Source organism: Saccopteryx leptura, chromosome 3 (assembly GCF_036850995.1).
Source record: "Saccopteryx leptura isolate mSacLep1 chromosome 3, mSacLep1_pri_phased_curated, whole genome shotgun sequence".
NCBI lineage: Eukaryota > Metazoa > Chordata > Mammalia > Chiroptera > Emballonuridae > Saccopteryx > Saccopteryx leptura.
In genome coordinates this window covers 107,680,402-107,696,054 of record NC_089505.1, presented here as the reverse complement: position 1 = coordinate 107,696,054, position 15,653 = coordinate 107,680,402, and the positions used below count along the sequence as shown (strand labels likewise).

General features: G+C 38.2%; 1 protein-coding gene across 3 annotated transcripts in view; it reads right to left on the bottom strand.

Annotated features, from left to right (window-relative positions):
* Window positions 1–15,653, bottom strand: part of ZBTB8A (zinc finger and BTB domain containing 8A) — a 38,837-nt gene that overhangs the window by 1,648 nt on the left and 21,536 nt on the right. For 2 of the 3 annotated variants that reach the window (XM_066375725.1, XM_066375727.1), the window contains exons 3-5: window positions 14,330–15,150; window positions 11,042–11,211; window positions 1,863–4,509 (exon numbers count right to left, since the gene is read on the bottom strand). In XM_066375725.1, coding sequence (XP_066231822.1) covers window positions 4,180–4,509; window positions 11,042–11,211; window positions 14,330–15,149 — 1,320 coding nt within the window. In that variant the 5' untranslated portion in view covers window position 15,150 and the 3' untranslated portion in view covers window positions 1,863–4,179. Of the gene's footprint in view, window positions 1–1,862; window positions 4,510–11,041; window positions 11,212–14,329; window positions 15,151–15,653 lie in introns of those variants that run through there. The other variant, XM_066375728.1, reaches the window with a different exon arrangement.

Sequence of the window (15,653 nt, the reverse complement as noted above, 5' to 3'; positions counted from 1 at the left end):
CTGATTGCTTTATTGTTCTGTGCCTCAATTTTTTTACCTTTCATGTGGGATAAATGTCCTATTTCACAGATATGTAAAGAATAACAAAAATTATTATGTACTTTGTAAATATAAAATGCTACATACATGATAAATAGTAATACTGATTCACTCTAATATAAAATACACAGAACTTTCCATTTATAATCTAACGTTTGGTCGTCCAATATTTATTATTATCATCCTTCCCAGTTAAACACATCTTCTTATGTCATACTGTAGTGATTTTCTACAGTATTAGTTTTAGGACTCAAAAATAAATAAACAATATGAGTGGAAATTTCAATGTATCTTAGGATGATTTGGCAAAATAACTTTAATGAACTGAATTCTGAGCTCAGAAATAATTGAAAAAAGAAACTTTTTAAATCCATTAAGCAGTTACTTAGTCACAAAAATACAACATTGAAAAATGTGTTCAAGTCTTAAGATACGATGACTACATAAGGACCACTGTATAATAAGGAGGATTTGCTGCTCTAAGAGAACCTATGGTTACCAGCTTATAAATGCAGTAATAGGAGTAATAAAGTGAGACTGATGCTCAAAGAGAAATCAAGAAGTTATCTAGTTCCAAGGTTTTCAATGCTGTACTCTTGAGCTCTGCTGGGTGCCCAGGAAAAGGCTCATAGGGGGCTTTAACCAGGGAGCTCTGATTTTAGAATTTCTTCCTTAAATGTTGGGCTTCTCTATGAAACAATTCAGCAAAAGAAAGGGGGGGGGGAAAGGATGTGTGTATATTTATCTTTTAAACCACTGATCTAGTCTATTTTGTTCCTCCAGACACTAGGCACAACTGCATGGTGCTTTATTTTTGCAAAACTTCCTCATGTCAAAAAGACACTCTTAAGGACCGTAGAGTCAGAAGGATGTTCAGAAGCCGATAAACAGCATTCCTGCAAAAGCAAACTGGTCTAACCAATTCCCATGATTTTCCAAATAGTAAAAAAAAAAAAAAAAAAAAAAATCTTTGGCATAAATAAAGCTTATATTAACAGTTTATATTCCTATGTAACATTTTCCCACAGTTAAAAGCCAAAGATTTCAGTTTTCTCAGAAACCAATAATAGACAGTTTTACTCTAGAAAAGAATTGGTCTCTAAAGGCTTAGAGACATGATATGATAAGTGGAGTATTATTTACAAATTGCAAACGTGTCATGAATGTTCTTTTATGATACTATGATGATAGAACAGATGTGCTGTCTAGTTTGGAGAACTTGATAGCTGTTCTGTGGAGACTACTTGATGCTTGTTATAAACCAGGAGTCCCCAAACTATGCCCACGGGCCGCATGCTGCCCCCTGAGGCCATTTATCCAGCCCTTCGCCGCACTTCCAGAAGGGGCACCTCTTTCATTGGTGGTCAGTGAGAGGAGCACATTGACCATCTCATTAGCCAAAAGCAGGCCCATAGTTCCCATTGAAATACTGGTCAGTTTGTTGATTTAAATTTACTTGTTCTTTATTTTGAATATTGTATTTGTTCCCGTTTTTTTACTTTAAAATAAGATATGTGCAGTGTGCATACGGATTTGTTCATAGTTTTTTTTTTGTTTTTTTTTTTTTTTTTTAAAGTTCTAATTTTTTTTTTTAACTTTTTTTTTTTAAGATTTTATTTATTCATTATAGAGAGGAGCGAGAGAGAGAGAGAGAGAGAGAGAGAGAGAGAGAGAGAGGGAGAGAGAAGGGGGGAGGAGCAGGAAGCATCAACTCCCATATGTGCCTTGACCAGGCAAGCCCAGGGTTTTGAACCGGCAACCTCAGGGTTTCCAGGTTGACGTTTTATCCACTGCGCCACCACAGGTCAGGCTCATAGTTTTTTTTATAGTCTGTACCTCCAACTGTCTGAGGGACAGTGAACTGGCTCCCTGTGTAAAAAGTTTGGGGACCCCTGTTATAAACAATTATGACAAAGCATTACAAGTGTCGGCGGTACTGTGTTCAGTGGACTTTGCTGACATTCATGCTGCTGTATGTAAGTTTGCATGCAGAAGATAACAGCATAAAAGAACATTTAGATCATAAAGTGCATTACAGTATACACATGCAAACACTACTTCATTTCTATGAAAAAAAACTCAAATAAGTAATTTTGCCAATTGGCTCCAATTATTTAAATTATAATTTTGGAAGATATTACTATAATCCGTGAGACTAGAGAGTGACAATTGTTCCCTCCCTCATTGGGATACAACGCAATTGTTAAGACTTCTGATTCAAGAACAGTCATGTTGGGAAAACGATGAAACTCAACGCATACCATCCAGTCTTAAAGCAACTGGAAATCTACCATCAAAAGAATCTTGAAACAGTCTCAGAATTAAGTACCATAAAACAAAGTGGTTATCCATCTACTTATAAAAACTTTTCTTTTAGAAACTAAATATTTTAACCCACAAATTGGTATCAAGGACAATCATTAATTAAAGAATAAGAAAATAATAATATAAAAAGTATTATCTTGAGGTATGTCAGGCTGTATCTAAAAATACAGTATAATACATGGAGCTTCTATCAAAATTCAATTATATCAAGTTTTATTTTGATAACGTGTAGAGAACTTTATGGAGGTCAGTTTTTTACTTGACATATAAACTTTATTTTCAGAACTAAAATAATACTTCAAATTAACTGTAATTTTGGAATGTTTAGGAGTTTAAACTTAACTTTGTAATCTAGGAGAAAAGTTTATTCTGAAAAATTACATATAAAAGATAAACAAAAATGCTTAAAGCCTTTAAGAGAATAACTTGTTCAAATAGTTTTACATATAAATAATGACATAAAAACATGTCAATAGATACTGTGGGGACATTACTTAGCACTATTTGAATAACTCTAGTTCAAGATATATGTTGATTAAATTTTTTATACTTTCTAATTCTGTTAGGCTTCTTTTTATAACCTGTCCAATCACCAGTCCCACCATTCAAAGTTCCTGGCTTTAATTTCCTCATTTGTAAATCAGGGACAATAATATATTTGTCTTGATGATTAGAGGAGAAACTGTAAGAAAGTACTTTATAAATAATATAGCAAGTAATACATAAATGTTAGGAATTGCTCTTAAGAATTGTTAAGAATCTCTAGTTTTGTTGTTTAGGGTTTTTGGGGTTTTTTTTTTCCCCTTTAGAGAGGAAGAGAACTATATTGACAGACCTTCACCAACTACCTTGACTTTTAGGCAGTATTAGTTTCCTCTTTTCAGAAAATGCTATCTGGCCTGACCTGTGGTGGCACAGTGGGTAGAGCATCAACCTGGAATGCTGAGGTTGCCAGTCCAAAACCCAGGCTTGCCTGGTCAAGGCACATATGAGGAGCAACTATGAGTTGATGCTTCTCGCTCCATGCCTCTCTCTTCTCTTTCTCTAAAGTCAATAAATAAAATCTTTAAAAAAAGAGAGAGAATCGTATCTGTATACAACTTCTGGTTAGCCTCTTCTTTATGTATTGTTTTTACTTTTCTTAACACTACCGACTACATAAGAGTAATTTTCAACTTAATGACAAAAAGTTCAAATATGAATGAGTTAGAACATTTAAAAAAACACACGCACACACACAAAAAACATTTTAGACCTGTCTTTTGCCATAGTCCTAAAACATTCAAGATATCGGAATAATAATAGGTGGGTGTGGACCTTAAGTTAATAGAATTACTTATTTATTAGTTCAGTTAGTTTGGGTGCCTCACTCGTAAATGTGTTCTTACCTGATTCCCTGTGAAAATTCAATATTGATAGTTTATGTGTTTTTGAAACACCTTGAAATTATCTTACATAAAGCTTGGTGGTGGTAAATTTATTTAAAATACTTTCTTTGAAAATAGTTTGCTAAGTAAATATTCTAATATTAAAAGAAAAAAAGGTGTATCTCTGTAATAAGAGGATCAATTGTTCATCTATCATGCCAACTCAAGTTAGATCTTTCTTTCCGGTGCAGCAATATATTTTAGGGCAACAAAGTTCAGAATGAATACAATGGCCTGTTTATAGAAAGCATGCAAGTTATATTAGGTCATTACTTTTAAGTCAGTCTGACAATTTGTTAACCAGTCCTTGACCATGAAAAAAAGAGAGATAGATACAAGAAGTCATTGTCAATTGCAGACATGCCAGCTCTGTTGGTTCACATTACAGCTACCTAATGCTGGGCTTTATTTCCTTTTCTTCTTCTTCACTATCATCGACCTGTTGTATGACCAGGTCAGCAGACCCATCCTCTACAATCTCCACATATGATCTATTCTCATCTTCACTCAAATGCCATCTGGAATCCTTATCTCCATCTGATGGGGACATAAGATGCTGTTCAGCTTCCAAATCAATGGGGAGGCTGTCTATGCCAACTTCCGCAAGGCACTCGTTACAGAGTCTGTAGCGCCTGGTTCCTTCCTGTACCACTTGACCTGTGAGATCAGTCACATGGCGTTTGCATTTTCTGCATATTAGTTTGCATGCCTGGTGGATCTGTGTAGAGATTTAAATAGCGATTAAAAAAAAAAAAAGGATTTTTAAAAAGCAGGACAATTTGATATTGTAGGTACCAGATCATAAACTTAAGATGTTCAAAGCCAAGCATTAATATTAAATTAACATATAGTTATTAGAAAAAGATACAGGTTTTGTTGATAAATTGATGTCACAGAAATATTACACACCAATTTTCTCTAAATAATGGCTGTAATGTTTTTATGATTAATATTACATACTCAACAATCTCACATATCCCTTAATCCAATAGTATTTTGATATCTGAGGTAACAAAGGACACCTTTTCAGAATAATAATAATTGCAAGGACTTAATTTATGCCTTGTACTATTCTAGTGACTTTACATAGCTTAATTCAGGGAGAAAAAAGCCTTTCATTTCAAATGAGTATTAATATTTTGTTATTTTGCTAGAAAAAGAAAAAATACTTTAATTTTATTAAAATACATTTTTGGATAGAGGACTACTTGCCACTATTATTGGTGAAAGATCAGTCCAGTAGAAAAAGACTGATCTAGGAATTGGAAGGATTGGGTTCTAGTCCTGGTTTTGTCATTTACTAAACTTGTCGTTTCTTAATCTGTATCTTGAAGCAAGTAACTTAAAGCATTATAAACCTGCTTCCAGGGTGATAGTCAAAATATTTAACAACAGGTAAGGTATAAGCACCACCCAAACAAAATAGAAGCTGGCCTGACCAGGCAGTGGCACAGTGGATAGAGCGTCGGACTGGGGTGCAGAGGACCCAGGTTCGAGACTCTGAGGTCGCCAGCTTGAGCGCGGGTTCATCTGGTTTGAGCAAAAGCTCACCAGCTTGGACCCAAAGTCGCTGGCTCACGCAAGAGGTTACTCGGTCTGCTGAAGGCCCGCAGTCAAGGCACATTTGAGAAAGCAATCAGTGAACAACTAAGTGTCAAACAAAAAACTGATGATTGATGCTTCTCATCTCTCTCTGTTCCTGTGTGTCTGTCCCTGTCTATCCCTCTCTCTGTCCTTGTAAAAAAAAAAAAATAAGCTGGACTAATCAGAATGGACAGTGTTTATAAACAACCACTGACGGTACTGCTACATAACAGCCTATTATTGTCTCTGCTTGCTTCCTTATTACTAATGGCATACACCTCAGGTTGTGAGGACCACATGGGTTAATATGTATGCAATGCTTTGGGAAAAAAATTGCAATTGATAAATAATTATATATACTACTCACAAAAATTAGGGGCCATTTTATAGCTTCATATTCATTTTGAAATATCCCCTAATTTTTGTGAGCAGTATATTATCATTAGTAATAAACAACCTTGTTCAATAGCTGTCAGGCCACCCAAAACTGTCAGGCCAGTATATTATAGGGTCTAATCTACAAATCACTACAATTAATTGTATAATGCTGAATTAATAATAGTGTGGAAGAGCCCTGGCTGGTTGGCTCAGCAGTAGAGTGTCGGCCCTGCGTGTGGATGTCCTGGGTTCGATTCCTGGCCAGGGCAAACAGGATAAGCGCCCATCTGCTTCCCCACCCCTCCCCCTCTCCTTCCTCTCTATCTCTCTTTTCCCCTCCCGCAGCCAAGGCACCATGGGAGCAAAGTTGGCCCAGGCACTGAAGATGGCTCCATGGCCTCCACCTCAGGTGCTAGAATGGCTCTGGTTGCAAAAGAGCAATGCCCCAGATGGGCAGAGCATCACTACCTAATGGGCATGCTGGGTGGATCCTGGTTAGACACATGGGGAGTCTGTGTCTCTGTCTCCCACTTCTCACTTCAGAAAAATACAAAAAAAAAAAAAAAAAGAATAGTGTGGAAGTAGGCCAGCAAAAAACCAAGAAAATAAATGCAATCTGGTAAATATCTAAGAAAGTGAATGGGACAATCACTCAGTACAGTTATCACCTTTTGCTTAACCACTGACCTATTACTCTATAAATGTTGAAAGTACAAAATTTGAGTGTATCCTTATTTCTCCTGACATAGTAATATTACAGTTATCATATGTGGCATTGTTTTTGTCACAAAGTTCTGACACAGATTCATGTTCTCTGCTCCCTCCAATTCCAATACCATTATAAAGTCAAAGAAATTAAATGAAACACTATAATGTCAAAATTGAAACTATCACAAACTCATTATTTTAAAAATATGTTTTCTTAATCTGTTCACTGAAACAGTCTGAAAAGAATGACACCCTAATAACAATGAGCATCCTAGGTGTCCAAATATTGGTTTCAAATTTTATTCTCCCCAAAAGGATCAAAGCTCCTTTGGCTGATTCCAGTTATGTGGCAGGGAAAGGGCAGGTGAGCCCAGGACTCTTTGGGGGCCAAACAGCAAGGGCATTGAAAGCTTAATGAATTGTGACAAAAGGACATAAGCGCCATCTTCAATTTGTCCCTACTGGACAAAACTGAAAATTTGAGTATCAAAAAGAACAACTGTTATGCATCCAAACACAATAAACCAATAAAAATTCATGAGATCATATGCTATTTAAAAAGAAAAAAAAAGCCAGACCCTGGCCAGTTGGCTCAGTGGTAAAGTGTCGGCCTGGCGTGAGGAAGTCCCGGGTTCGATTCCTGGCCAGGGCACACAGGAGAGGCGCCCATCTGCTTCTCCACCCCTCCCCCTCTCCTTCCTCTCTGTCTCTCTCTTCCCCTCCCGCAGCCGAGGCTCCATTGGAGCAAGAGATGGCCCGGGCGCTGGGGATGGCTCCTTGGCCTCTGCCCCAGGCGACAGAGCAACGCCCCGGATGGGCAGAGCATCGCCCCCTGGTGGGCGTGCTGGGTGGATCCTGGTCGGGCGCATGTGGGAGTCTGTCTGACTGCCTCCCCGTTTCCAGCTTCAGAAAAATACAAAAAAAAAAAAAAAAAAAAAAAGCCTGACCACGCGGTGGCACAGTGGATAGAGCGTCGGACTGGGGTGCAGAGGACCCAGGTTCGAGACCCCGAGGTCGCCAGCTTGAGCGCGGGCTCATCTGGTTTGAGGAAAAGCCCACGAGCTTGAACCCAAGGTCACTGGCTCCAGCAAGGGGTTACTCGGTCTGCTGAAGACCCGCGGTCAAGGCATGTATGAGAGAGCAATCAATGAACAACTAAGGTGTTGCAATGCGCAATGAAAAACTAATGATTGATGCTTCTCATCTCTCTCCGTTCCTGTCTGTCTGTCCCTGTCTATCCCTCTCTCTGACTCTCTCTCTGTCTGTGTAAAAAATAAATAAATAAATAAAATTAAATAAAAAAAAAACAGAGAAAAACTCATCAATCATTTAAGATTACTATTAAATCAACTCTTTACTTTGAAATTTGTTAATTAAAGAAAAAGAATTAAAATTTATCCTGCTTCTGTAGAAACCCTATTTCAAAGTACCCAAACAGCCTTAAGTAATGAGGGAAAGTTTCACTTTATAGAATTCCAGCTGGTAATGTAAGAGGAAGGATAAAATTAGTAAATTATTCCATGATTTCAAGTAAAATTAATAATTGGACAGGGATTATATCTTGTTAATATCATTAAATTAATGTTTGATGGAGAAATGGAGAGTCACGTGTACCAAAATAGCCTCACACAAATTCCTTTCTAATCATAAGGCAGCACCTTTAACTGTACAATGCTGGGATTGTACTGTCATTACCCTAATCCAGTGATCAATCTTACCAACATGCATGATGGGTTCTCCAGATATATGTGTCTCCTAATGTGACACAATATGAAATATACAATTTCATTCTTTTTTTGTTTGTTTGTTTTGTTTTAGATTTTATTTATTCATTATAGACAAGGGAGAGAGAGAGAAAGAAGGGGGGAGGAGCAGGAAGCATCAACTCCCATATGTGCCTTGACCAGGCAAAACCCACGGTTTTGAACTGGCAACCTCAGCGTTTCCAGGTTGACGCTTTATCCACTGCGTCACCACAGGTCAGGCCTACAATTTCATTCCTGATGTATGGTAGTCAAAAGTATTTAACTTGAATCCATTAAGGCTTTAGATAAAACTTATTTTACAGAAAATACAGGGGGGAGAGAGGAACAAGCTAAATGACACCATGTGGCAAGCAGAGAAATCCAGAGGTAGAATATTTTGAAAAACAATTGGCTCAATATCTTTTGTAAGTCAAGTGTTATAAAAAAGAAGGGGGAAGGGGAAAATATAAAAGCTTAACATATTCAAGGGACCTAACAATGAGATGAAACATATGGTTCTGTATTAGATTCTAATTTGGACAAACCAGCTATATATAAAAGGGATTTGGGGGACTAGGAGTAAATCTGAAATTGAACTGGGTGTAAGACAAAGTTTTACTGAGATATAAAGGTAGAAACTGTACACTAAAGGAAGCAAGTTAAGCCCTGACCAGTTGGCTCAGTGGTAGAGTGTCAGCCCAGCATCTGGAAGTCCTAGGTTTGATTCCCAGCCAGGGCACACAGGAGAAGCGCCCATCCGCTTCTCTATCCTTTCCCTCTCCTTTCTCTCTATCTCTCTCTCCATTGGAGCAAAGTTGGCTAGGGCGCTGAGGACAACTCCCATGGCCTTTGCCTCAGGCACTAGAAGGGCTCCGGTTGCAATGGAGCAATGCCCCAGATGGGCAGAGCATCACCCCCTGATGGGCATGCCGGGTGGATCCCGGTTGCGCGCATGCAGGAAGGAGTCTGTCTCTCTGCCTCCCTGCTTCTCACTTCAGAAAAATACACACAAAAAAGTAAGTTACAAAACAGTGTGTGCAGAAAAAAAAAATAGTATGTGCAGTATCTAGTTTTAATGTAAAAAAAAAAACCATAAATGCAAGATAAAGTATTAAGAATGGTAATATCTATATAGTAAACATATGGTATTTTTATTTTATTTTTACTTTTTTCTTTCAGAGAGAGGCAGGGATTTATTTCTATTTTTTTTTAATGTTCATATTATTGAATTTAGAGAGGACGAGAGAGAGGGAGAGAGAGACAGGAATATCAATCTGTTCCCATTTGTGCCCTGACTGGGGATCAAACCAGCAACATCTGTGCTTTGGGACAATAGCTAACCAACTGAGCTATCCAGCCAGGATTACTTCTATTTTCTTACTTTTTAATTATTTACTTTTTTATAAGATGAAATTTTTAAAAATTGATTTTAGAGAGCAATGGAGACAGAAACATTGATCTGTTCCTGTATGTGTATGTTCCTGACTAGGGATCAGACCTGCAACCTCTGTGCACCAGGATGACATTCTAACCAACCAAGCTATCTGGCCAGGGCTATTTTCTTACTTTTTATAATAAACATTCATTGCTTTCATAATAATAAAAGGTTGTTTTAATTTTTAATAATCTAGCTCAGTGATTTTCAACCAATGTCCTGCAAGATTTTTAAAAATATGCAATACCTGACTATTTAGTCTTTCCCTTAGATCAGCGGTTCTCAACCTGTGGGTGGCGACCCCAGCGGGGGTCGAATGACCAAAACACAGGGGTCGCCTAAAGCCATCAGAAATACATATTTTATTTAAAAATGTATTGTATAATAAATACGTATTTTCTGATGGCTTTAGGCAACCCGTGTTTTGGTCGTTTGACCCCCGCCGGGGTCGCGACCCACAAGTTGAGAACCACTGCCTTAGACTGTCAAATAAAAAAATGACAACAGCCAACACAACAGCCATCCAGTATGAATGAATCAAAATTACACCTATTTTTTTGTCAGATTGGCAAAATAATATAGTATATTTTTTGGTGTGCCGCAGAATGTTCGTAATTAGTTTACGTGTGCCATGAGATGAAAAAAACTGAAAATCACTGATCTAGCTTCAAGAGATTAATGAAGGCAGATATCTTGTCTGTTTTGCTCACTGTTGTATACCTAGCACTTAGAAAGGGTCTAGCACAGGGGTAGTCAACCTTTTTATACCTACCGCCCACTTTTGTATCTCTGTTAGTAGTAAAATTTTCTAACCGCCCACCGGTTCCACAGTAATGGTGATTTATAAAGTAAGAAAGTAACTTTACTTTATAAAATTTATAAAGCAGAGTTACAGCAAGTTAAAGCATATAATAATAATTACTTATCAAGTACTTTATGTCAAATTTTCACTAAGTTTGGCAGAATAAATCTTTTTTTTTTTTTTTTTTGTATTTTTCCGAAGCTGGAAACTGGGAGGCAGTCAGAAGACAGACTTCCGCATGCTCATGACCTGGATCCACCCAGCACGCCCACCAGGGGGCGCTGCTCTGCCCATCTGGGGCGTCACTCTGTTGCGACCAGAGCCACTCCAGCGCCTGAGGCAGAGGCCATGGAGTCATCCCCAGCGCCCGGGCCATCTTTGCTCCAATGGAGCCTCGGCTGCGGGAGGGGAAGAGAGAGACAGAGAGGAAGGAGAGGGGGAGGGGTGGAGAAGCAGATGGGCGCCTCTCCTGTATGCCCTGGCCGGAATCGAACCCCGGACTCCTGCACACCAGGCCGACGCTCTACCACTGAGCCAAACAGCCAGGGCCAATGCATGTATTTCTTAAGAAGTAAAAGGATAAAAGTCAAATACATACTGTTCGAAAATGGCTACTTAGATGGTCTAGCCTGCTGAATCTTTTCCCACAAGCTTGGCACGGGTAGGGCCGCTCCCCCGTATGACAACGGAGGTGGCGCTTCAGGTCTGCTTTCCGCTTCACCACGTGCGTGCAGTACGGGCACTTGAATCTGATCCTGGGCAGATCATCTGTCAGGAGACAGTTTGATTAAGTCACCGGAAAGTTCATAATAACAATTCTAATAACAAAAAGAATCCAGAAGAAGTTGGTAAGTCAGATCTTGAAAAGATAAAAGAAAATAGAGAAGAAATTTTTATTAAGATGTGATTGTCAATGTAACCCTAAGTACAGAACTTAACTTCAGTATTTGACATATTTACCGTTTGGGTAAATTTAGACCGTCACTCTTACCTTTTTATTAAATGTCATAGTGTCAATAAATACTGGATTTTAAAACTATAGATACAATCCAAAAGTAAAAATGTTTAATGTTAAAGTGTTTAAGTAATTTGTTTTATTTACATGTTTTTAGTCCTCGTGCCTTCACTTTTTTTTAAAAGGCTTCTATTTTTTTTTAAAATTATTATTTATTTATTCATTCATTTTAGAGGAGACAGAGAGAGAGAGAGAGAGAGAGAGAGAGAGAATGGGGGAGGAACAGGAAGCATCAACTCCCATATGTGCCTTGACCAGGCAAGCCCAGGGTTTTGAACCAGCGACCTCAGCATTCCAGGTCGACACTTTATCCACTGCGCCACCACAGGTCATTGCCTTCACTTTTAAAGATGAAAAAAATATCAAGGATCTTTTTTTTTTTTTAATTCTGGAATGTAAAGCTCTTTTTTATTAAAGTATAGTTGACATACAGGATCTTTAAAGTTTTTAAAGATTTTTATTTTTATTGATTTGAGAGGAGAAAGGGGAGTGGAGAGGAGCGGGAAACATCAACTAATAGTTGCTTCCTGCACGTGCCTTGACTGAGCAAGCCCAGCGTTTCGAACAGGCAACCTCAGCATTCTAGGTCAACGCTTTGTCCACTGCGCCACCACAGGTCAGGCTTTAATTTTTTATTTAAAAACTCATGTATTCAACACATTAGTTGTGACTGGCGGTAAACCTCATCAACTTAATAGCTGTTAATTCAATTATTCATTACTGAAGTAAGACTTAAAGAACCAAAACTTATAGAAGGGCAGAGCTCAAATAATGGATGACTTATTGCTATTTTATTTTATTTATTTATTTTTTATTTTTTAATTTTATTTATTTATTTTCAGAGAAGAGAGAGAGAGAGAGAGAGAGAGAGAGGAGAGAGACAAAGAGAGAGAAGGGGGGAGGAGCAGGAAGCATCAACTCCCATATGTGCCTTGACCAGGCAAGCCCAGGGTTTTGAACTGGCAACCTCAGCATTTCCAGGTCAACACTTTATCCACTGAGCCACCACAGGTCAGGCACTTATTGCTATTTTAAAATGCAATAAATATTTCCTGTTTTTGCTGTTATTTGTATGCCTTGGTCAATGGTTATAGCTCAGCAGTATTTTCAGTTAGCTCTACATTATTTAAATATTATGTTCTATGCAACTGAATTATTTTTTTAAATTTTCCCACTGATTTGAGAGAAAGAGGAAGGGGGGTGTGAAGGGAGGGAGGGAGAAAGAGAGAGAAAGAGAAAGAGAGAGAAACATTAACTCACTATTCCACTTAGTTGTTCCATTTAGCTGTGCACTCATTGGTTGCTTCTCACATGTCCCTTGACCAGGGATAGAATCCACGAGCTCCACGTGCAGGAATGACACTCTATCCATGGAGCCACCCGGCCAGGCCCCTGAATTATTTTTTTGTGATTTATACAATAAGGAAAGTGTGAATGCTGACTGCTAGTAGTGATATTAAGGACTTGTTATTTTTTTTAGGTACAGTAATGGTATTGGAGTGAGGTTTTTTAATTCTATATTTTAAGGACACATTCTGAAATATTTACAGATTAAAACAAATGTCTAAGAGTTGCTTAAAAGTGATATAAGGACGGGATAGGACTAGAAGCACAAACAAGATTAGCCATGAGTTGAAAGTTGTCGGAACTGGGTAATGGGCACATGGAAGTTAATGATACTATCCTCTTTACTTTTGAAATTTTCCTAAAATTAAAAACTTTAAGTATATAATCTAAATCTTATACTCTCAGTTTCATTTTATCCTGATCTTCCATTAAATTCACATGTAAACTATTAAGCAAATTTGATAAATGATTAACTGGGGCAGGGGGAAACTGAATGATGCGCATTTATCTCTGTTCTTTAAGTCTCCAGTCTTAAAGGATGAGGGGAGGAATACTCTGAAACTATCCACCTACAGCCCTGGTCAGATGGCCCGGTTAGTTGGGAGCTTCATCCAGAAGCGCAGAGGTTGCTGGTTCAATCCCTGATCAGGGCACATGCAGGGGCAGCTTGATGTTCCTGTCTCTCTCTCTCTCTCCCTTCCTCTCTCGCTGAAATCAATAAATAAAAATTAAAAAAAAAAAAAAAGAAACTATCCACCTACATAATCAGTCTGCATTTTACTACTATCAAAACAATGAGGTGTCTCAAGTTGTTGCACATGAATTACAGTATCAATGCTATGGGTTGTAAAGTTTTTCTTTAAAATATTTTTATTTACTGATTTGAGAGAGAGAGGGAGAAAACATCAGTTTGTTATTCCACTTAGTTATGCATTCATTAGTTGATTCTTGTACGTTCCCTGATCAGGGAGTGAACCTGCAACCTTAGCATATTGGGACAACGCTCTAACCAACTGATCTACCCAGCTAGGCCTTAAGTGTTTTTTAAAATTATGTATTAATATTTATATCATAATAAATTCAGATTTAATCTAATTTCTTTTGGAACCTTTGTAAGTATGCATGTTTGCTCTATTTAATGTCTGAGTAAAAATACTGTTTCCAAATGGATATTCAGGAAAAAAAAAAAAGAAAACATTTGTCTTAAGGACTGAACCATTTAGAAAAGAACTTTAAACATTTAACAGTAATCTAATCACCCACAAATACAGGTTTGGAAAATCATGGATTTTGACCCTCAGAACTCTATTGTTTTGACTGTCATTAAAATTCCCCAATATTACTTTAATTAAAAATATAAAAATGTATGTGTTATAAAATAAATGTCATTAGCGAAGTCTGACTTTTAAAAAGCCCTTGGTTTAACTGCCTGTAACACCTAAAAGTAAGGGCGAGCTGAGATAGGCTTGATTTATGGGGCAGTGTTGGAGCCTGAGGGAGGGGACCGATTCTCTTTTTAGGTACCTGAAAAACTTCTTGATGTGCCATCAGAGCCTTGGCCATACTGATAGCCAACAGGAGCAGAGTCCATTTCAGCATCAATCTGTGCCTGTTCTTCAGACTGGGAAACGTGGCTGGAGGAGTCAGATGTTCGTGCTTCTTGCTTGCTTGACTTGTAATGAACTTCAGAAGGCTGTGACAACCTGAAATGTTTGGACTTTTTAATGGAGTCTTTCCTTTGTTCATGTTTGGCCAAGGGTTGCTGAGTATTCCTTTGGGAAGCTGGATGGTAATTATACTTGTTCCAAGATTTCCCGCTTATTACACCTGTGCCTTGATCTGGGCTTAGGTGGGGATGTGGAGAACTGCTTTCTTCTTGCCAGCCACTGCTATAAAAAGAGGAACGCTCTACACCATTAGAACTGGCATTTTTATCGGAGAGACTGAAATAACGATCTTTTTCTTTCTCACTAATATCTAATGAAGATTTAATAAATGTCTTACACACACTAATGACATCAGTCATCTGAAGGAAGCTAGCGGCTGACATCACTTCTATGACATTCTGACCCGTGAGAGAGAGTTTGCCGGAATAGACAAAGTCCAGGATAACTGTGAAAGTGTCAGGGGAGAAAGCCTGAAATGTTGCTGTGGTCGGCTGGCTTGTCTCCTTTGAATTCTGAGAAAGCAGCATTTTAAAGTAGCCACTACTAGCAAACAAAACATTTCGATGGGCTTTGAAGACCTTCCCCTCAACCAGAATACTGCAGTCACAAAACACGTCTTGCCGGCGCTGCTCATTGAGTTGTTGCAAGAGTTGAGACTGATGAGAGGAGATCTCCATTCTAAGGAAAAGACACATGTGGTTACCATGTTTTTCTACGATGAGTCAAATAAAATTAGAACCAGAAACCTTGATCTCTTTCCATAGAAATCACTTTTTTCTTGGAGAATATAGTCTCCAAGGCACAAAGGAATAATAGGTTTCAGGATATCATTTAATACTGTGCTATTACTTTTTAGATTTTATTGTACAGTCACCAAACTTTACTGAGCATCTTCTATAAACCAGGCCTTCTGCTATATGCTGAACTAACTCAACTGACTTGATTCTTGTCTTCATGTAGTTTTCTTTTCTTTCTTTTTATTTTATTTTTTTACAGAGACAGAGAGACAGAGGAACAGATAAGGACAGTTAGATAGGAAGGGAGAGAGATGAGAAGCATCAGTTCTTTGTTGCGGCACGTTACTTGTCAATTGATTTCTCATATGTGCCTTGACCTGGGGGCTACAGCAAAACAAGTGACCCCTTGCTCAAGCCCAGTGACCTTGGGCTTCAAGCCAACAA